The 23,213-nt window shown below is 34.7% G+C and overlaps 1 protein-coding gene and 2 long non-coding RNA genes across 3 annotated transcripts; all 3 read right to left on the reverse strand.

The window, feature by feature from the left end:
- Window positions 1-2,846: 2,846 nt before the first annotated feature.
- On the reverse strand, window positions 2,847-6,454 carry LOC125496926 (uncharacterized). The gene is made up of 2 exons (XR_007273355.2): window positions 4,624-6,454; window positions 2,847-4,043 (listed from the first exon to the last, which is right to left on the reverse strand). It is a non-coding gene; the product is annotated as an uncharacterized LOC125496926 (long non-coding RNA).
- Window positions 6,455-7,931: 1,477 nt separating this feature from the next.
- Window positions 7,932-11,249, reverse strand: LOC125496591 (uncharacterized). The gene is made up of 3 exons (XM_048642095.1): window positions 10,764-11,249; window positions 9,455-9,506; window positions 7,932-8,116 (listed from the first exon to the last, which is right to left on the reverse strand). The coding sequence occupies exons 1-3, from the start codon at window positions 11,247-11,249 to the stop codon at window positions 7,932-7,934; spliced, it is 723 nt and encodes a 240-aa protein (XP_048498052.1).
- Window positions 11,250-12,614: 1,365 nt separating this feature from the next.
- LOC125496927 (uncharacterized) lies at window positions 12,615-22,832 on the reverse strand. Its single transcript, XR_007273356.2, has 5 exons — window positions 22,425-22,832; window positions 21,828-21,950; window positions 17,270-17,700; window positions 13,437-13,503; window positions 12,615-12,741 (listed from the first exon to the last, which is right to left on the reverse strand). It is a non-coding gene; the product is annotated as an uncharacterized LOC125496927 (long non-coding RNA).
- Between the last annotated feature and the right edge of the window lie 381 nt (window positions 22,833-23,213).

Raw genomic sequence — 23,213 nt, forward strand, 5'->3', positions numbered from 1 at the left:
TTGTTATTAGTTTGTTAGGAAAAGATTTAAATTGATTTTCTGATATTATCTAACCGATTTTAAAATCTTATCTTTTATATTTTATATTTTACTAAAAGATTTTGTTTTCAAAATAAAATATACTTTCCATTTTTTAAAGATTTTTGTTTTAATTATAAAACTGATTTTTGTTTTAATCAAACTTATTTATAAAAGATATTTTCCTACAATGTAGTTAAAGTAAATATTTTATTTACTCCCTAAAAACCTGCTATCACGCCTACTACACATTTTGTAGTTAGTGGATTAATTGGCTTGGTTAATTATTTTCCAAGTATTAATTAATTTAAATGAGTTTAATTATTCCTCAAGTATGTAAAACCACGTAATACATTACTGCTTCTCTTATTAAGATAAGTAGTGGGTTAGTGGATTAATTACTTCTCAAGGAATATTTTATTTAAACTATTTAATTAATTAAAGTCATGGACATCATGGGATAATGGATTAAGAAGTGGATACAAATTGTATTGTCTTAATTATCTATAAATAGGCGCCTAAAACCTTAGAACAAAGTGTGTCCGACATAGCTAATTATTCTTAGTTGTCTAAAAGAGTCAGTGCCTTTTCTAAGAGAATTCATACTTACTTTATTCGAGTTTATTACTCTTCCATTGTCTTACAAATTGTATTTTTAAGTTAAGGGTTTGAGTGAACTCTTGTAAGTGTGAGAAGCTTTGAGTGAAGCAAGAGAAAGAGAAAGGAACTTCTAGTGAAGTTTGAGAGGAACGACAGTTGTGGGAACTGTCGTTGGGAACTTGAGTTTAGTGACTTAAGTTGTGAATCGAGAGAAAAGTAATAGGTTTGTAAACTGAGTTGTTTTAGCATATTATAGTGGAAAGTTATGTTAAAATCCCTTGTGGTCGAGGTTGTTTTTTCCTACTAGGCCTAGGAAGTTTTTTCTCGCTAAAATCTCTCGTGTTCCCATTGTTTGTTCCCAAGTTTACTTTTAATTCTGCAAAAAGTATAGCTTATTCTCCGACTATAATTCACCCTCTCTCTTGTAGTGCTCATATTATGCAACACATTTTTCATTTACATTTCTCATTTCCTATTTCCATTTTCATCTTTCATTTTTAAACAATCATTCATCAAAATTTACGAGGGCCATTCGATTTCTGATCAGGACAGTGTCGTGAGATTATAACTTGGTAACGTCCAACAGAGAGGAAACAAGGTCAACCTATTCCTAGACTTGTCAAACGCATTCTCACTTTTTTAGACGAATCTTCCGAAACTTCTGAATTATCATCCGAGATGGGAGACACTTCTGGTTAACTAAATTCAATCATGGGTCAGCTCCAACTGATGAACTCTCGTCTTGAGTAACAAGACAAAGAGATCAAGATGTTGAAAGAAAAATTGACAACTGTGGAAAGAGAAAAGGAAGATACTCCACTACAACCACCTTTTGTCAAGTACAAAACCGATTTGAGGGTTGAAAAACTCGAGCAATTTAAACAGTCAATTCCTACACTTGAGGATCAGGCTTATGGCCATGACACTATTGATCCTGAAATGAGGAAAAAGCTTCTAAAAAGGTAGCATTAGGTGACCTCCTGAAATTCAAGGGGGTCGAAGAACCAGATGATCATTTGAGAGCTTTCTCCATTTCTATGGCTCTCTAAGTCATAATCTTGGACCTTTTGCTTATGTCGTTCCCTTGACCTTGGATGCACATTCATCCAAGTGGTTCATATCACTGAACCACTCAAAGTTGAATGACAGGACTACATCAAAGAAGAATTCTGCAAGCTTTTCATGTACAACACTCAGCTTCCTATTGGTCTTCATGAGTTAGAGTTAACTAAATAAAACTCCAACGAAGACTTGTCACGTTTCTTAACAGATGGAGGGAAATGGCCGCATAGATGGTCATCTGAAGCGGGCCAAGTTTAAATGGTGATCTGTAACCTGTAGTCTAAGTACGGAGAACACATTAAATTTCAATCTAGAGAGTCCTTCACGAAGCTCTACAAGGTTGGTCTACTATTTGAGGAAGAGGTGCAAGCCGATAAGAATAAGGGTAGTAATAATAACAACTCTTTCAAGAAGAGTAACAACAATGCCTCTGGCTCCAAGAGAAATGATATCAATACTCGAACTACTGAATAGAGAGGTTATCAAAACCCTCAAAGAATCTTTACTCCTTTAGGCATGTCTCTAGAAGAAGCCTTTATTAGGCTTCATGCAAAGGGAGCACTTTAGCCTCTTGGCCCTATGCCAAACCCTGTGTAATAGCCTGCACTTCCGAGCTGCTAGCTAAACACACTTAACATTCACTAATTACAATCAATTCTTAATAAACCTCGAATTAATATTTACTCGCAGCGGAAACATAACCTATTTACACGATCCTGGACCTGTGGGTTATGGATCCACAACAAATCATCTTCAAAACCAATAACAGATTACATAATATCTTACTCGATTCCCAAAATAATATAATACTCACTAGTAGAATAAATGCTACTTGCTGCGGTTAAAAAGTGCCCTATTGCTGCTGTTTGGGGCGCGCAGCAATAGGTATTAATTATATTGCTGCGGTTTTAAACCGCAACAATATATACCAATATTGCTGCGGTTTTTTAGGCCAAACCGCAGCAATAGATTTTTTTTAATAATAAAAATACAGGTATATTGCTGCGGTTTCTTCCCCGAAACCGCAGCAATATATGCATGGCAGGTAAAATTTTTTTTTTTTTTCATTACTCAAGGCCCATAAAGATCTTACCCACAAAGATCTGTTAACTCATAGGTAAAAACAGAAGTTTTATCAGCTTATATGAGAGGAAAATACAGAGATATTCAAGAGAAAGTTTATGAATATTTTAACTCACGCAATATTTTACAATTACTGAATTACAGATCTAAAAACAAATACAATTACTGAATTACAGATAATTAACAAAAAAAAAACAAAAAAGAAAAGTGTGAACGACTTTGACGCAAACCAAGCTTTTCAACCCAAGCCATCTGATAAAACTGAACAGCATGACCTTTGCTTCTCATCCATGGTGGCGGCGCGCTTCACGAGCGACAAAGGCCGGCGAAATCCAGCGAGCCACGAACGACGAAGGCCGACGACCACGAGCCACGAACGACGCTCGCTCGCCCAGCACTCGAACACGATGCTCGCCTTCACACCCTCGCTCGCACGCACCACCTTCGTTGGTCTGCTTCGAACGACCACGCACATATAGAGAGGAGAGAAGACGGTTTAAGGCGACGAGAGAGAAGACCATGCACGCACCTTCGTCGGTCTGCTTGGAACGAACACGATGCTTCAAACCCAGAACTCGGGGAAGAATTATACAGTAAAAACAAGAATGGACCGATAGTTGCTTTGAAGGCGACGAGAGAGAACGATAGAGAGGAGAGAAGACGGTTTAAGGAGACAAAGGGCGCAAGCAGTGCCGAAGAGGAGAGAGAGAGGGCGACCGAAGAGAAAGAGGAAAGAGGGCGAAAACCCTAGTGAGGAGAGAGAGAGGGGGAGAATGAGGAGAAACGGCTGAGGACAGGTAATGAGAGGGAGAGAGGGAAACAAACCCTAACTGGGCCGAAATATATTTAAAACAACATATACAGCTAATATTGTTGCGGTTGCCACGTAGGACCGCAGCAATATATTAAAAAAATAGTTTTTTAATATATTGCTGCGGTCCTACGTGGAAACCGCAACAATATTAGCTGTTATGGGCCCCACATGTTTTTCAAAATTTATCCGTTGAACAATATTGCTGCGGTTTTTGGCGGGAACCGCAACAATATTGTCATTTTCTATTTTTTATTTCTTTTTGCGTGTTATATTGCTGCGTATAGGTAAAACCGCAGCAATATCAGCGCAGCAAATAACATTTATTCTACTAGTGACTTAAAACATCAAATGAGAACTTAATATTCAACAACTTATATTCTAAATATAACTTCGAATCACTAATTTAATTTCCATCTCTTAACTAAAACCTCTTTCTCTTGATTCATTCCGAAACCCGAACATACACCTGTAAATTACATAAGAAAATACAAGACAAAAACAAAAACTAAAATGAGCGAAAAAATCAGTAACTTTACTTCAGCCCGTCAAAACAATTTTGGTTCGCAAACCTTTTTCATATAAGAAACAAACTTGGTAATTGTTCGGAAAATAATTCATCTTTTGAAGATATCGCTGGCATAGCTTAATCACGTAACAGAAATCGCTGGCAAGTACAGGCATAAACTTAACATAATATAACATAATACAATATTCGACCTTATCTGGTCTTAACCCATATCTGATTTATTTCCCTCCACCTGTACCTTGCCTACTGTTCATCTTAGTTTATAAACTAAGCCAGCTAAAACAATTTCGAAACATTTCCTCATTATATACTCAAATCATATTCCAAGAAACACACATATTTCCGAACAATTCCAATAACTGAACAAAAGGATGCTTTTATAACAACTGTAGTAATTCACAACTAACTCATAGAGATGCATCTATAACCATGGCCATGACTATAAACGAAATATAATATCAAAAATATAATATAACACATACGGGCTTATAAATACATTTTTGCTGAACATAAATGTTACCTCAATTGCAAACTAATTCTCCATTAATAACCTCCAAGATCTTAGATACTCGATCACCAACTCTGGCTTGAACTCCACAATAATTCACCTCAACAATAGTAATAATTAATATTCATTCTCACTACAATTCAGATATATGAATTGACTTGCTCATACTTTCTAAACTCTTTTACGAACTCATTACAAACCCTTATATACATAGCATTCTTCTAATCTAACTCACATAAACAATCTCCAACTCTAATTACTCCCATTTTGAAAATTACCACACCGAGTTGCAAATAAGAAACTATAAATTGGATTTGAATTATAAGGATCATAAATTGAAAATTTTAATTCGTCAAGCTTACTAAAGGTTATAAGCTCCAAAACCATTTCTAATCACTTCAACAAAAAAAAGTTTCAATCTTTACTTCCAATATCAAAACAACTATTTAAGTCCTATTATGATATTATGCCCAAGATGCAAAATTTGATTTGAAGATTCAAACAAGTGTACTGATACTAATTTTGAAAGTAAAAAAGAGAGAATACAGAACTTACATAGATACACCTTGATAAGAGTGGCAATAACTGATGTGGGTTTCTTTAACGAACAAAAAAGAAATGGAGCAATAATAAAGCAACGCAATGCTGGCTCATCACGGCGGCAACAGCTTCGACCAAGCTATGGCAACACCAACAAAAGCTCGTGACAGCAACATCCACGAAGCAGAGGAGAGAAGAATAAAAAGGAGTAGTGATGCACCGCGTCACGACGGTAATCGCAATTAGCAGCAGCACCGACACACAACAACAAAAAAACAAAACCAGCAACATGCACAAGAGTCCGGTGAGACACAATAAGGACACGAACAGAGCAAAGGAGAGAGAAAATTGGACTTAAAGAACAACCAACAAAAGTAGCACCGGTGGTGGCAGCATCGCTGGATCGCGAAGAAATGGGTTTCGAAGAGAGAGAAACGGAGGTGACGCTGATGGGGAGGATTGAGATTGAGAGAAAATGGAGGAATGGTGAAGAATGGTTGGTGAGTGAAGGAGTTGGTTTTAATTTTATCAAAGAAGACATAAAAACTTGACAAGTAAACACATTGGTGTCTACTCCTTGTTAAGCCACGAAAGACAAGAATGAAATGGGTTTTCTTTTTCTTGTTTTTTTTTTCAAAATATAACTTAAACCCAAATTCTATTTAGACATTAAAATTCACCTTTTCAAAGATGTTTTACTATAGTTTAACATAGAATTAAGGTAAATAAAATATAATTATCTTTTAATGAAACTCACTTAAAAATATGGGCTATTACACCCTGCTCCTGAGAGTAGATCCAGAAAGTGGAATCCCAATGCCTACTGCAAGTAACGCCAAGGAAACGGGCATATGACATCGCAATGCTGGAATTTGAAGCATGCCCTACAAGACATGGTTGAAGATGGTAGATTGACAGTTTCGCTCGCAACAAACATCAGCAACAACAACAACCCATTGAGCAATGCCTAATAATGTCGGGCCGTAGATATTTAGCGCTAGTCTCTAAGTTGAGTTGGAGAGTCCCTCCCCTAGCTTCGTTATTTATTTCCAGTCCAGGCTGTGTCATTTAGGACTTTGATTCTAATCAGCCTTATGTCTTATTTATATCTAATTAAAAAAATAATTGCATTTTCTTTTTATATATTCATTGGTCGTCCATCATTTTATATATGCTTCTAATTCAATTATGAAACTTAAATCACAATTCCTCTAGTTACCTTGATTAATAAAAAGTAAATGAAATTTGAAAAATGAACATACTTTGGATTATGAGTTACCTCACTCTTCCCTCCATCATTCCAATAAGCCATCATCCATAAACCATATCATGCAACCAAAATTAAAGTTCTTTAAACCATCATCTTCAAAAAAAAAAAAAAAATTGGTAAGGAAACAATACCTAGACTTAGTCCCTAATATAGGACCAGCCTACATCATCCTTGCGGATAATGGAAGAAAATACAATATTAGAAGAAGAAAACCAATAAATAAAAGAGAAACAAACTCCTGACCATAATGCGCCATAAAATCCGTTGCTTGATTAGCTTCCCGAAAATAATTATTAATAGAAGAATCTTAAAACTGTTGAAGTTCCACCACCGCATCCAAAATGAAAGAATGGGTTTCCCAAAGAACCTTCCAACAATGACGAAGAGAATTAATAACAACTAAATTGTCACCTCCAATGACAAGAGAACTGACTCCAAAAAACTTAGACGCCTGAAGCCCTTCCAAGAGACCCCAAGCTTTAGCTTTAAGAATAGAACCGCACGATGAGAGAGTCAGCGCACCCCAAGACATAGATCACCGGAATGATTGCAAATCGTGAACCCAAACGACGCCTTTCCATTAGTCAACTTATACCATCAAACTTTAATTTAAACCACAAATTAGGAGGAGACCAAGAAACCTCCTTTGGCACAAAAGGCGGCGGTCGTGGAGCACTCCCCTAAACAACAACCTCACAATTACAAGATTGAGACTTATCCTAATCATGAACAAAATTAATAATAGAACTAGCCAAACCTCTAACAGACATGCGTACATCATGGAAAATAACATGATTACGTTGGAACCAAATAAACCACCAAATAATACGGAACTTCACCAGGTCCTCAGACAATGAAGTAGCTTTCACAATATTGAGATTTTCAATGATATCTTTTGAAAAAGGACCCACGAGAAGACAACTCCATCCAACACAATCAGCGAGACAAGAAAAAACATCTCTAAAAATTTAAAATGGAACAACAAATGATTAGCATCCTATGAAAGATAATTATAAAAACAAGACTCTTGGGGGAGAAAGACATAACTCGCCTAAAGCCTAACTTTCGTGGGAAGCCCATCATTGCAAACTTCCTAAAGAAATTTTTTAATTTTTGGAGGAAGCTGAAGCATCCAAATCGAAATAAAAGGTTTCGAAGGAGGGGCCTCAAAAGAAAAACCTTTAACTAGCAACGCTCCAGATTTGACAAAATAAACACCGTTCGGCATAAGGCCCCAAATCAAAGAGTTCTCCCTACTCGAATCCGAAATAAAACAATACTAGAAATAGCTTGTCTAATATCATCATAAACTAAACTAGCCAACTGGTAAAAATCCCACCGATTATACTCATTGGTAACATCAGAAAAACTCTAAGGTTTTCCGTAACTACAACAGGAGTACAAATTGACGAAATAGAGTACAGAAAAACCTAATTATCATTCCAAAAAGAAATTTTAATACCATTTCCAACAATCCATCAAAGCCCCTTCCTAAAGGAGCGTAAAGAGACTAGTTATTTCCATTACCGTGAAAATTTCTAGAAGAGACATACTCAAACAACGGACTACCCCTCAAATACTTTTTAGAAACAAGATCAACCCATAGTTTATCCGGGTTATTAACAGTTTTCCAAAGCAGCTTCATTTGAAGAGCCATATTATTCACATTAGCCTTTCTAAAACTATGTAACAACCCTGAATTTCCAATACTTCTAAAAACAACTTAATATAAATAAACTCGAAAATCCAAAGGTGCTACGCCGCGATAATTAATAATAATAACCGCAAGGCTAATGGTTCTAATTAAAACATTAAACAATAGGTTTTAACTAACTATTACAGACCAACTAAAAAGGATGTAAATTAATTATTACAGACCAGAACATAAATCTTATAAATAAATAACAGCGGAAGTCTTTTTAAAAGTCCTATTAAAACAAAAAGGATCCAACGCACTCTTTAACCCAACTGGGGCTAACTATCTTTAAGTCCCTGCACATTAAACATTGTAATATCAGCCAGATTTGATACTATAATAAAACAAAACCATTCAATGTGCAGGTAAGATATATAGGAATATCTTACAAATTCGTTTAAAAGCTGTACAGATTATATATATATATATATAATATATTAACTTTCTAACAACCTTCAAATCCAATCTTTCTTTCTTTCTGAACTATTATGTAAAACTTTCAAATATAACCTTTCATAATCTGTGAGTAGGAAGTAATAAAAATCCAATGAGCTAGCTAGGCTCACTAGACAAGGTAAACACCAAAGTCCCTAGTATATATATGCATACCCCTAACTTGATAACGTATCAAGAAGAAAGACAAATAGCAAGAGTATTGATAACATACTCCCAACTACTAAAATATATTGTTGAGACACTGTTAACTCAACATACTTCCAAACTCGGAGAATACCGCTTACCGGCAACCCCACAATAAAACTCTATAAACCCTCGTAAGGGTGAGGAACTTCCTCCTTTCAAAATCTCAACTTGGTAACATTGAGGAACTTCCTCCTTTTAATATAAATCTCGTGAATAATCTCATAAACTCTTTCAATATAATTATCAAGAACCATTTAAATCTGAATGTATAAACGTCATGAAACAATCTCATTGTTAAAATAAATTTTCAAGAAATGTAAAATAATTTCTGAACTCATCTGTACAGTACAGTAAGAAATCTTACCTTAGTAGCACACACAATCAATGTACCTCAATCTCAAGTCAAAAAGGTTCCTCTACGAACCCGCAATCTACAATATAATAATATATGTAGTATAAGTTACTTGTGGTATACCTAGAATAGACTCAACTCTATACATTCCAGGTTCAAAATCTTGTTGCATGAGGCTATGAGCACTACATCTTATAGGAACTTACCAAACCTAAGCAATGAAATATTATGACTAAAGGGTTGATCATTATAAACAAATAAAAGTTACAGAGTACTTATCATAGTGTATTAAGCAGCATTATACAACAAAATATCAAACACTTAGCTACACTTGATAGCTTACTGACACATTGACCATTAGGATTATCTAAAGCCCTCTGAATATTAGTCTCTACCTAATATTTTATGAACTAATTACAAACAAGTCCCATTATAAATTTTTAACTAGTATTCTAAGTTTTATGGTGTTAGAGTATAAGGTTAATTACCAATCCATCATATTTGAGAACAAGAGACATCGTATGAAGTAGCAATACAGAGTAATCATTGCCAGCCTATATATATCTACTTATTCAATCCTAACGAAATAAATACAAATACCACTACTAACCACTACTAATCAGTCAACACCAAAACCAAATTTACAGATGTTAACTACATCAAATTATATATATCAAACATGAACCAATTATATAAACATGATAAAACAGAGATTTGCCCCAATTAAATTTACCCAAGAACCCTAATTTAACATACCCAAACATTGAAACTTAACCAAAACTGAAATTCGAAATTGAAACTAAAAGTTAGAACTTACTTGAATATGGAAGACAAAACTCACACAAGAAAGACACCGAAAAACGCCCTTTCGATCCAAAGTTCGTCCCAAAAACGTCCGAGATAAAACCCAAATTTTACCTCTTTGAAATACTCACAATATCTAAGTATTGTAAAAGGTAGATGAAGGAAGGTTGAGTCGTGAAGAAAGTTGAACAAAATTCATGAATTTAGGGTATTGAATAAAAAAAATGGAAAGAAGTTTTTTTTTTGGAGAAGATGATAAATAGTGCTTAGTAAGAAGTTTTTGTTGGTTTTGCTGGGAAATACCCCCGGAAAACCTTTAACCCTTTTTGTTTTCTTTTCTTTTCCTACTCTATCTTTATAATAAGGTTAGCTAGGTTTTAACCTAGGAAATCTAGGAATCAGTTTTTTTTTAACCATTTCAAAGGTAAAGTCAAAGTTAGTAAAAAAAATATTTTTTTTATAAAAGAAATCTGAAATTATTTTCAGCAAATAAATTAATGCAAATGGGTATAAAATACGGGGTGTTACAATCTACCCTCCTTAAAATAAGTTTCGCCCCGAAACATAAATATTCAGCTCGAAACTTAAAATATTACCCAAAGAACAAGCCTATACTCCTTTACATTAAGATAACACATTGACTCTATACTTTAGTCAATTATATACTTTAGTCAACTACCATCACTGGATGTATAAAACCTCAACTAGCATTTCACATATTAATAGATAAACTCAAATGACCAAACTCACACTTACTAATATAGAAACCATCAACAATAATATGCAAGAATTAGTATGAATTCTACCCCCCTTAAAAGGGAGTTACGTCTTCGTAACTAAAAATTTACCTGGGTGAAGAGATGGGGATACTTAAGACGCATCACATCCTCAGCTTCCCAAGTAGACTCCTCCGAGTTGTGGTTTGACCACAGCACCTTCACAATCTTTGTCTCACCTTTGCGAGTCTTACGAACTTTGTGATCTAGAATCTGAACTGGAAACTCCTCATAAGTCATGTTATCATCTAATTGGAGAGACTCTGGCTGTAGCACATGCGAAGGGTCACTAATGTATCGCCACAACTGAGAAACATGGAACACGTTATGCGCACGATCAACGCCTGGCGGCAACGCCAATCTATAAGCCACCTCTCCCATTCTCTCTAGAATCTCGTACGACCCAATGAACTTAGGGCTCAACTTGCCCTTCTTCCCAAATCTCATAGCTCCTTTCATAGGAGAAACTCTAAGCAACACCTTCTCTCCCACCTGAAACTCCTCATGGCGACGATGCTTATCACCATAGCTCTTCTGTCTATCTTGTGCCGCCTTCATTTTCTGCTGGACGAGCTTTACCTACTCAACAGTCTCCTGAATCATCTCTGGACCAATCACAACCGACTCACCAATATCACTCCAATACAAAGGAGTACGACAACGCCTACCATACAAAGCTTCAAATGGTGCCATCTGAATGGTAGAATGATAGCTATTATTATATGAGAACTCTATCAAATCAAGTTTATCCTTCCAAGATCCTTGAAACTCTAAGGCACAAGCCCTCAACATATCTTCCAATGTTTGAATAGTACGCTCCGTCTGACCATCTGTAGCAGGATGAAAAGCTGTGCTCATCTTCAACTTAGTCCCCAAAGCTTCCTGAAGCTTCTGCCAAAAGTTAGACAATAATCTGTTATCCCTATCCGAAACAATATCACTGGGAACACCATGAAGTCTAATCACGTGTTCTCTATAAGCAGTAGCTAATCGTTCATGCTTCCAAGTATCCTTCATGGGAACGAAATGAGCAGACTTGGTAAGACGATCCACAATAACCCAAATCATATTATTCCCCTTTGGTGTTCTCGGAAGTCCACAAACGCAATCCATTGAGATCGAGTCCCATTTCCATGTAGGAACCTCTAAAGGCTAAATCATCCCCTGAGGCCTCTTGTGCTCACTCTTGACCTTCTGACAAGTCAAGCATCTCGAGACATACTTAGCAACATCCGTCTTCATATGCGGCCACCAAAACGTCTGCTTAAGATCCTTGTACATCTTATCCCTCCAGGATGAACTGAATATTGTGCTGAATGAGCTTCTCCTAAGATCTTTTCCTTCAACTCAGGAACATTAGGACCACACCATCTCCCCTTGAATCTCACGCTACCATCCTCAACCACTATGAAATTGACAGGCTCATTAGCTTGCTTGTCCTTTAAAAATTGATCATGTACTTGAGCTTTCTTGATCTCATCATACAAAGTGGATTGAATCATAAGAGAGTTAAGTTGAGCTCCCAATTGCACTACCTCCACATCTAGATTCTGAAACTCCTCTCGAAGACGATTTCTCGAATGCATGGTCTGCAAACAGTGAGAAGATTTCCTACTAAGTGCATCTGCCACAACTTTAGCCTTACCCTCATGGTATTGAATCTCCATATCATAATCCTTGATCAGCTCTAACCATCTCATCTGCCTCATGTTCAACTCTCTCTGAGTGAAGATGTATTTCAGACTGTAACAACCCTGAATTTCCAATACTTCTAAAAATAACTTAATATAAATAAACTCGGAAATGCAAAGGTGCTACGCCGCGATAATTAATAATAATAACCGCAAGGCTAATGGTTCTAATTAAAACATTAAACAATAAGTTTTAACTAATTATTACAGAAAACTAAAAAGGATCTAAATTAATTATTACAGACCAGAACATAAATTTTATAAATAAATAACAGCGGAAGTCTTTTTAAAAGTCCTATTAAAACAAAAGGGATCCAACGCACTCTTTAACCCAACTGGAGCTAACTATCTTCAAGTCCCTGCACATTAAACATTGTAATATCAGCCAAAGGCTGAGCAAGATTTGATACTGTAATAAAACAAAACATTCAATGTGCAGGTAAGATATATAGGAATATCTTACAAATTCTTTAAAAGTGTACAGATTATATATATAATATATTAACTTTCTAAAACCTCAAATCAATCTTTCTTTCTTTCTGAACTATTTGTAAAACTTTCAAATATAACCTTTCTAATCTGTGAGTAGGAAGTAATAAAAATCTAATGATCTAGCTAGGCTCACTAGACAAAATAAACACCAAAGTCCCTAGTATGCATACTCCTAACTTGATAACGTACAAGAAGAGGACAAAATGGCAAGAGTATTGATAACATATACCAACTACTAAAATATATTGTTGAGACACTGTTAACTCAACATACTTCCAAACTCGGAGAATACCGCTTACCGGCAACCCCACAATAAAACTCTATAAACCCTCGTAAGGGTGAGGAACTTCCTCCTTTCAAAATCTCAACTTGGTAACATTGAGGAACTTCCTCCTTTTAATATAAATCTCATGAATAATCTCATAAACTCTTTCAATATAATATCAGAACCATTTAAATCTAACGTATAAACGTCATGAAACAATCTCATTGTTAAAATAAATTTTCAAGAAATGTAAAATAATTTCTGAACTCATCTGTACAGTACAGTAAGAAATCTTACCTTAGTAGCAAACACAGTCAATGTACCTCAATCTCAAGTCAAAAAGGTTCCTCTACGAACCCGCAATCTACAATATAATAATATATGTAGTATAAGTTACTTGTGGTATACCTAGAATAGACTCAACTCTATACATTCCAGGTTCAAAATCTTGTTGCATGAGGCTATGAGCACTACATCTTATAGGAACTTACCAAACCTAAGCACTGAAATATTATGACTAAAGGGTTGATCATTATAAACAAATAAAAGTTACAGAGTACTTATCATAGTGTATTAAGCAGCATTATACAACAAAATATCAAACACTTAGCTACACTTGATAGCTTACTGACACATTGACCATTAGGATTATCTAAAGCCCTCTGAATATTAGTCTCTGCCTAATATTTTATGAACTAATTACAAACAAGTCCCATTATAAATTTTTAACTAGTATTCTAAGTTTTATGGCGTTAGAGTATAAGGTTAATTACCAATCCATCATATTGGAGAACAAGAGACGCGTATGAAGTAGCAATACAGAGTAATCATTGCCAGCCTATATATATCTACTTATTCAATCCTAACGAAATAAATACAAATACCACTACTAACCACTACTAATCGGTCAACACCAAAACCAAATTTACAGATGTTAACTACTTCAAATTATATATATCGAACATGAACCAATTTTATAAACATGATAAAACAGAGATTTGCCCCAATTTAATTTACCCAAGAACCCTAATTTAACATATCCAAACATTGAAACTTAACCAAAACTGAAATTCGAAATTGAAACTAAAAGTTAGAACTTACTTGAATATGGAAGACAAAACTCACACAAGAAAGACCCGAAAAACGCCCTTTCGATCCAAAGTTCGTCCCAAAAACGTCCGAGATAAAACCCAAATTTTACCTCTTTGAAATACTCACAATATCTAAGTATTGTAAAAGGTAGATGAAGGAAGGTTGAATCGTGAAGAAAGTTGAACAAAATTCATGAATTTAGGGTATTGAATAAAAAAAAAATGGAAAGAAGTTTTTTTTTGGAGAAGATGATGAATAGTGCTTAGTAAGAAGTTTTTGTTGGTTTTGCTGGGAAATACTCCCGTAAAACCTTTAACCCTTATTGTTTAGATTTCTTTTCCTACTCTATCTTTATAATAAGGTTAGCTAGGTTTTAACCTAGGAAATCTAGGAATCAGTTTTTTTTTTTAACCACTTCAAAGGTAAAGTCAAAGTTAGTAAAAAAAATATTTTTTTTATAAAAGAAATCTGAAATTATTTTCAGCAAATAAATTAATACAAACGGGTATAAAATACGGGGTGTTACAAACTAAGACCCCCAAACTTCTTCGGAACACAAATGCAATCCCACCATATAAGATTTGCTACTCAAGACTCACTATTTTTATATATTTTTTGTCTAACTTGCCATGAATTCAAGCTGGTAAAAGAAAACTTTGCATTTGAAAATCAGCCTTCCCCTTAGCCAACTAGGATTGAGACGATTGAATAACTTTTTGAAAAGTATGTTTGGAGACACGAAAATCGATGATAGGAAAACTCAAATAACTCGCTAACACAATCGAACTATTTTTCTGAAGAATGGACTGAAAAACAGTAATATCCTCTGGCATCACATTTTTCATGCACTGAAATGAAGACTTATGAAAGTTAACTAACTAACCATACATAGAACTTTGATTAGAATCTTTAGAAAATAATATGGTGTTATCTGCAAACGTCAAGAATGAAATCTTAACACCAGAGCGGCCAATCTTGACCCCGCAGTAATTTCTCTCCACCAATAGGATGGACTTGAATTTAACTTGCCAGAAGTTCAACACATAAAATGAATAAATAAGGAGATAACGGGTCTCCTTATCTAATTTTTTCCACTGAATAAATCCATTTTCTATCAAACCCTAACTTCTATAACATGATACAAACAAAATTTCGTTCTAATCGATCATACGCATTTTTCATATCAAGCATAATAACAAACCATCCTTCTCTCCCAGATTTATTCTTAAAAGAGTGAAAGACTCCATGAGCTAAAAGAATGTTATCCTGAATTAATCGATCCGGCACAAAGCACCCTGAAATGGATGAATAATCTTACCTAGCACTACTTCAGCCGGTTAGCTAAAACTTTAGCAATTATCTTATATATAGTATAGCACAAACTAATTTGGCCTGAAATGATTTATTGCAGAGGGTTTATCAATCTTTGTAGTAAGCGTAGTAAACATATGATTAATCTCGGAGGAGAATACACCTTGAATGAAAGAAATCTTGAACCGCTTTAACAACTTAATTACCCACAAGGGTCCAATATTTTTGAAAAAATAAAGGGGGATAGTCGTCCGTCCCATGAGACTTGCCAGAGGCTAGATCATAACAACGCCTCTTTAATATCAATTGGCGAAATAGTTTGGCGAGGAAGAAATTACCTTCAGAAGATACAATTTTTGAGATAAAATCAAAATCATTATGAAAATTGAACCGACAACCAGGGTTACTAACAAAACAATCTTTAAAGTCATCAGAAATACTAGACGAAATTTATATTGGATTTGATAAAATTATATAATCTTTGGTAATGAAAGAGGAAATACTGATACAATTCTTTTTAATAGTTGCACAAGCATGAAAATATTTTGAATTTGAATCCCTTTCGCAATATTAACAGTTTTGGCTCTTTGGAACCAAGAATTTTCCTGAAATTGAAATAAGTTACGGTAATTAAAGAAATTATTTCCTAGAGATTTGGCAAATTTACATTATCTGGATCAACAATTAATTGTTTCGAAATACCAACAAGTTTCTCATCCACCTTAGATAGCTGGCGAATTGATTCCCAATTCTAGCTTTACTCCACTCCCTTGATTTGTGTTTCAAAATTGTGCACTTTTGTCCTTTCAAAAAAAAATTGCACTTTTGAACAAGTCTATACATAAATGAACCTTCAAATCTAGAACACCATGTCTTTTTAACAATAACATCAAAAATCTTTCCAAGACACCACATTTTTTCAAACTTGAAAGGATGAGCTTTTTGTATTTGAGAAGTTAAATAAGATAAAGCCTCAATACAATGATCTGAGGTAGTGAAAATATAATGATTCAATTTAGCACTTGGGAAGTAATGCAACCACTCTAAGCTAACTAAACATTTATCAAGTCTTTCTAAAATATTATCATCCACACTTCATTTTTTCTCCATGTAAATCTACTACTAGTAAATGCGAGTTCGGCACAGTTACAGGAATTTTTTATGTCAAGCATTCTTTGAAATCGAGAAGAAGAGGCAAGAACACCTCCATGTTTGTCCGAAATATAACTAATTTCATTAAAATCACCAATTAAAATATATGGAGAAGATAAACTTGCAACATAAATTTATAATTCAACCCAAAAAACTTCTTTATCATCCATATTAGCAGGTGCATAAAGAAATATATTAATGTAAGAGTAGTCTAAGGAGAGCAATTTTATATTACACGGCACTTCTTCATATTTCATTCAAGCAAAAAGGATTAAAAGAGCTTGCTCTCCAAATCACCTATACACCACCTTATCTACCCAACATTGGCAAACAGTCAATAAAGGAAAAAACACACCTTCTCACACAAGAAGATGAAGTAATATTAGAAGATATTATTTCACAAATCATCATAATATCAATGTGATTTGTGGAACTATATCTTTTGATTTCTACAAAAAGGTTTTTTTATTGGGCTACCTCGAACATTCCAAAAAGCCATTGACATTTAAATCACAGGTAGTTATGGAAATCACTTAGCTTTAATTCCTATTTTTATTCAACGCAGGTGAATATACCTCATCTCCAGAGCTACTCTTCCTCCTCTTTACTGAGCTAGAGTGAGAGGGGAGAGTCATCTGATCCTCTATCTCAACCCTCATTGCTTCAATCTTCCTAACGAATGAGCTCCCAGAAGAGAGAGATTGAAATGAAGAAGCCGGGATTGCAACACAAACTTGAAGAACATCCTGAGCACCATCAAGCAGACAATTATCAAATTCCGCATCAGATTTAACTAGAATTAGCTCATTAGCACCAACATTATCCTCAGCAAACAAAGGGAAGAATTGGTTCTTAGATATAAGTTCCTCAAGTAACCTGACTTGGAGAGGAACAGGATCAACCTCAATAGAACTAATACAGGGGGCATATCAAACCCAGCTCCATCTCCAATCACAGAAGCAGTCATCAATCCATCAGACTGGGATATAGGAGGCCGGGGCGACAACTAGAATAGAAAAATCATGAATTGGCTCATCGTCAGAATTAGTAACATAATCAATACAAGGAAAGGAAGCAAATAACACAGATTTACCGTTCCCTAACACAATAAAGTTCACCCCTTTTTTTCAAATGTAAAGTAGAAACATCATCAATCTTAATACCAGTAGCAGACTTGGAAGTTCCATCCTAAATAGTAGTGACATTTCCATTTTGAGTTACATTTTTTAATGAAAGTGTAAATAGGATTGAAAGTTTCAGTAAAGAACTATCAGGAATGGTAGTAATTTAACTAAAAGAGAAAGTTCTAATAATGTTCTTCATTTCAGTCTAATTCGATAATTCAATTTGTCCTAACAAGAATGGTATCAAGCTCTGTAGAATTTGAACCTACAACATCGAGTTTTGGAGACCCACGTTCTGCCAAATATGCCTTTCTCTCATGGCTTTTTGATCCAAATGCAACCCTCATTTTCTCACTTAACTTAGGTTGAATTAGTTTTAACATGTTTGCTCCTTTTGCTGAATGAGAATGGATAGAGAAAACTAAAAATTTAACTATAGTTCTCAAGACACACTCAAAGAACTATAGGATCTTGATACAACTAAACAAGACACACTAAGTTTAGTCTATCAATCCTAAACAACCAAGACAAACTCAAGCTGTAATAGGATTTTTAAGACACACTCAAAGAAAGATTCACAAAGAAACACTTTTTTCATTCAACTTCAAATCTGACTTTCACTTATCATTTGAGACTTTTATAGAGGAATGGAACAACAAAATAACACAAGGAAACACTACAAAATCGTCCAAAGAGGAGCAGCAAGGAGGAGTTACAAAACTCCTTGATTCAAGCCTCTTGATAAGCTCCATTAAATGAGTTGTTACAAGGCTTACATCATCACACTAAGCATGCTTTAAACAGCAGCATTTCACACCATATATCCTCTAATCACACGCCTACTTGCCTAAGTATTACAAGTAATCACTAGGCTGTATTTTATGCTTGATTATAAAACAACGAAAATAAATAGAACCCAAACAGAACTCGGGCTTCCTTTACAACCATGTTTGAAAACCCAATCAGAACTTGGGCCTTGTCACGTCCATCTTCAATCACCCAACCAGAACTTGGGTCTTCTCACGTTATATTCCATGTGTTCAGTTTAAGGAGGCTTCATGGGTTCCATGGTCAAAGACTCATTGTTGTTAAAGAATGGACTTTGATCACTTTCTCAATTCGTGGTTCGATATTCTGGTGTTGTGGAAAGGATGATTCATTCCATTCGCATCGACATGAGAGTCCAACTATATTGCATTGCCAGAATCCGTGCTTAACACATGCAAGTCGTAAGGAAAGTGGTGCTTCCAGTAATGGTGCAGATACAGCCGTGAGGTTTGCCTAGAAGTGATAATTATATGTCTCTTGATCGAGGATATTTGAGATTTTTCGCATATATGAGTTTTATTAATACTTCTATTTATCTTATATATACATAAGTAAGCGGTTCTTATTCTTTTCTTAAAGCTTAAATCTCTTTTTTTTTCTAGTAGACAACTGAAAGGATTCTTTAATTTCATATTATCTCGAGTTCTATAATTAATATTAGATTCATTTATCATGATGTGAATCCTCTTGAAAGAGAGGGGTGCCTTCGAGAACGCGGATATAGGTGGTGCATGGTTGTCGTCGGCTTGTGTGGTAAGGTGTTGGGTTAAGTCCCGCAAGGTTTACCTATCTCAATAAAGTCTATGATTGGTTCGAAAAACGCCTCAAGATGCAGGCGATTACGGATGATATAACTAGTAAATATGTTCATGCCTTCCAATATGGAAGTCTCATTACTTTGACTAGTCTTCGTGTTCCTCGAAGGGATCTCTTAGTTGTTCAGAGGGTTGTCCAAAAGTGGTAAGGGGCTTATGTTACATTTTTCAACTCTATCACAGAGGCTTGGTTCGATCAAGCCACTGAGTATTAAAAACAGGCTATAACGCTTACTCTAGAGAATTATATTGAATGACAGATATTTTAAAATCAATATCTTTAGCACCACCCATTTTTATCACAAAGAACTTAGGCTTCCACAGCCACGACATCAGTTTTTTCATGTCTCTTAATTCTCATTAAATTCTCCAACATAAATGCATGATCATTAGCCAAATATCCTTTCAAATCAAAGATCCACAAATATCCTTCAAACCTTCCAATACACTAAACCACATAAACTTATGTGCAAGTCTCAGTACATACAAAAAAGAATAAATGCCAGGAAAAATAAAAGTGAAATAAATTCGAAGTGAAAAAAAAAGGAAAAGAAAACGCATCGGACAAAAAGAAAAAAAAAGCCAAGCTAGGGGGCATGCACACAAGTTCTACCCCTCATTACAAATCTCTTTGCTCAACCAAAACCTTAACCATATAATCCAAATCCATAATCCTTACCTTTGCCCAACCATTTAAACCTTTATTAAAACCTCCAACCTCAAACATTTTAACCTTTCATCATCCTAACTCCTTATCCAAGGCATGCCAAGCCCGCTAGGTTAAAAATCCGAAAGGGCAGTCTAGACAAAAGTTAGTGGACAAGAAAAAGGAAGTTTCATCAGATCCAGAACTACAAAAGATCTGACTCCGCAAGGATACATAAGAATCCTCATCTCGAGGTCCGACCGCTTCAATAAAATAAAATTAATCAATATGAACGATTTGACTTTCTAGCATTCAGAAGCATACCCTTTCTAGATCCCGCCATAGACTCGAGTCTGAACCTAGCCAAGTCAAAGCCTTTTCCCACCTATATATATGAGTAACAAATTTAAACTTTTTTTTTCAATTCAAATCTTCTTTTCCCTGAAGGACTTTTCGATAATTCCATGCTCTCTGGCAATATCTAACTTTGCATATATTAACTGCCTAAAGAAGAATCCCTAGTGAAGAGCTCTGAATGCTAAATACATATCAATTACATTCCAATATAGGCTCAAAACGCCTATTCCAAGACAAACTTACCCAAAGTGGGTATATATGTGATGGTTCCTCCAAATCAAACTCTTGAAAAGTTGTAATTAACGGATCTCACTTACGGACCCCGATTAATTTCCAAAATATTTTTCGAAAATCAATCTTTCTATTTCCAATGATTATATCACTCTACCTATCCAAACCTCCTCATCTTGCATAACCCTGACTTTGCATTACAATTCATCTTTCCTAGCCTTGCATAACCCCGACCTTGCATGACATTCTGTAACAGCCTGCCCTTCCGAGCTGCTAGCTAAACACACTTAAGATTCACTAATTACAATCAACGCTCGAATTATATTTACTCGCTACGGAAACATAACCATAAAATGATCCTGGGCATGTGGGTCAGGGCCCACAACAATCATCTTCAAAACCAAATAACAGATTACATAATACCTTACTCGATTCCCAAAACAATATAATATTTTATTCTCACATAAGGATATATACTCCTAAATACAACCTCTGAATAACAAATATAATATAATTTCATAACCAAACTCTTCCTTTTTGATCCATTCCGAGCTTCCCACACACGAACTTGCAATTACAGAAGAGAAATACAAAACAAAAGAAAACTAAAATGAGCGGAAAGCTCAGTAACTCTACTTCAGCCCGTCAAAACGGTTTTTGGTTTGTAACCGTTTTTCATATCAGAAACTAACTTGGTAATTATTTAGAAAATAAATCATTATTTAAATGTATCGCTAACATAGCTTGATCACATTACAGAAATCGGTGGCAAGTACAGGCAGAAACTTAACATAATATAACATAACACAATATTCGACCTTACCTGGTCTTAACTCATAACTCATATATGAATCATTTCCCTCCACCTGTACCTTGTCAACTATTCATCTTAGTTTATATGCTAATCTAGCTAATATAATTTAGAAATCATTTCCTCATTATCATAATCAAATCATATCTGAGAAACACAATTATTTCCGAACAATACCAATAACATAACAAAGTCATATTCCACAAATCCACACATAAAGATGCAACTATGACCATGGCCATGACATATAAACGATATATGATATTGAAAACACAATATAACATGGGCATGTAAATTCATTTTGCTGAACATAAAGGTTACCTCGATATGATATTCACTTCAAGATAAACCAAAGACAATTATATGCAACCTCCAAGAATCATAACATTGACCTCTATCTTAGCTTGAATCATATACTTCTCCAAAGCATTCTCCGAAATTCACCTTACAACAATAAAAACAATTAACATCCTCACTGCAACTTAGATAAAGAAATTAACTTTCTCACAACTTCTTAACTCTTCATGAATTACCCACAAACCCTTTATATGCAAACCATATTACTAATTTAACTCACATCATCAATCTTACATTTTAACTCTAATTAACCTCAAGACCGATTCATAGAGAATAATAAGAATAAAATAGTTTATTAAAAATCAGCTTTTGTAAACTAACTCTAAAGAAAATCAATACATATTATAACCTTCAATCCATTAGGTAGAGAGTGAGGATTCAATCTATAATTTTAATAAACTCTTGCCATAGATAATTTTGCTAATAATAAAAAGCTTGAGAACTGAATTTATTTGTGAAATCAGAAAATAAATTTCATTTACATCAAGTTAATATTCATTTTTACATCCAGGATTCGAATCTTAGAATTAAAGAAGAGGAGGAAGATAGATTAAGTTATACCTCCACAAAAGAAATGAAGACAATGATGGTTGCAAGCACCAATAACAACCACACATCAATCACACACACGGAACAACACTACAACAAGAACGAACATACAGTAGCAGCAACGCATCAAGAAGTTCAGCAGCAACACCAAACTTGCAAAGGCTATAACTCATAGCTCCGAACTCCGAATTGGATGATTTTTGAGTCTAAATTCAATAACGCGACAATATCTACAACTTTTATGAAGGAACAAAGACTGAAATATGACTGCATGTTGCTTGAAATCAACAGACAGAACAGAGGTGAGAGGAAAGAAGAGATTTTGGTGTATGGGTTCCATTTATGTTGTTGAAGGAAAATGAGAGTTTGACAACAAAGCAAGGTTGTGGCATTTCCCACATATGCCACGCAAGAGGGTTTTTTTTTTTCATTTTCTTTCACTTAAATTATTTATTTCTATAAACCCACAAAGATTAAAAATAATAATTCTCCAGTAATAATCCTTTTCTTATATTTTTATTAAAACTTAGTTAAAGTAATAACCATAATCACTTTATTTAAAACATGCTTAAAATATAGACTATTATACGTTCCATCTTCCTCAGCTTTGCATCACCCTGATCCTTGCTTAGTGTCTCATGCATTCCTAGAGAGTTTAAGTTTGTATATTTGCATCATAATGTGCACTATTTGATTTATTTGCACCTACTTGCTAACATCTTCTTTTGCAGGTAATCAGATTACTTTTATTTATTGTTCTATATAATAACTTTATTTTGCAGAAACCGACATACCGGCGAT

The sequence above is a fragment of the Beta vulgaris genome, chromosome 4, assembly GCF_026745355.1.
Source record: "Beta vulgaris subsp. vulgaris cultivar EL10 chromosome 4, EL10.2, whole genome shotgun sequence".
Taxonomy (NCBI): Eukaryota; Viridiplantae; Streptophyta; class Magnoliopsida; order Caryophyllales; family Amaranthaceae; genus Beta; species Beta vulgaris.

Excerpts from the sequence above, each read along its gene's own strand:
- LOC125496591 (XM_048642095.1), bottom strand. The coding sequence starts at position 11,249 with ATGAAGGCGGCACAAGATAGACAGAAGAGCTATGGTGATAAGCATCGT. Across the intron at positions 9,507-10,763 it reads ATCCCCATCTCTTCACCCAG|GTAGAGACTAATATTCAGAG; the intron begins GTAAATTTTTAG and ends ATAAAATATTAG. Across the intron at positions 8,117-9,454 it reads TCCTAATGGTCAATGTGTCA|GGTTGTTACATAGTTTTAGA; the intron begins GTAAGCTATCAA and ends TTGGAAATTCAG.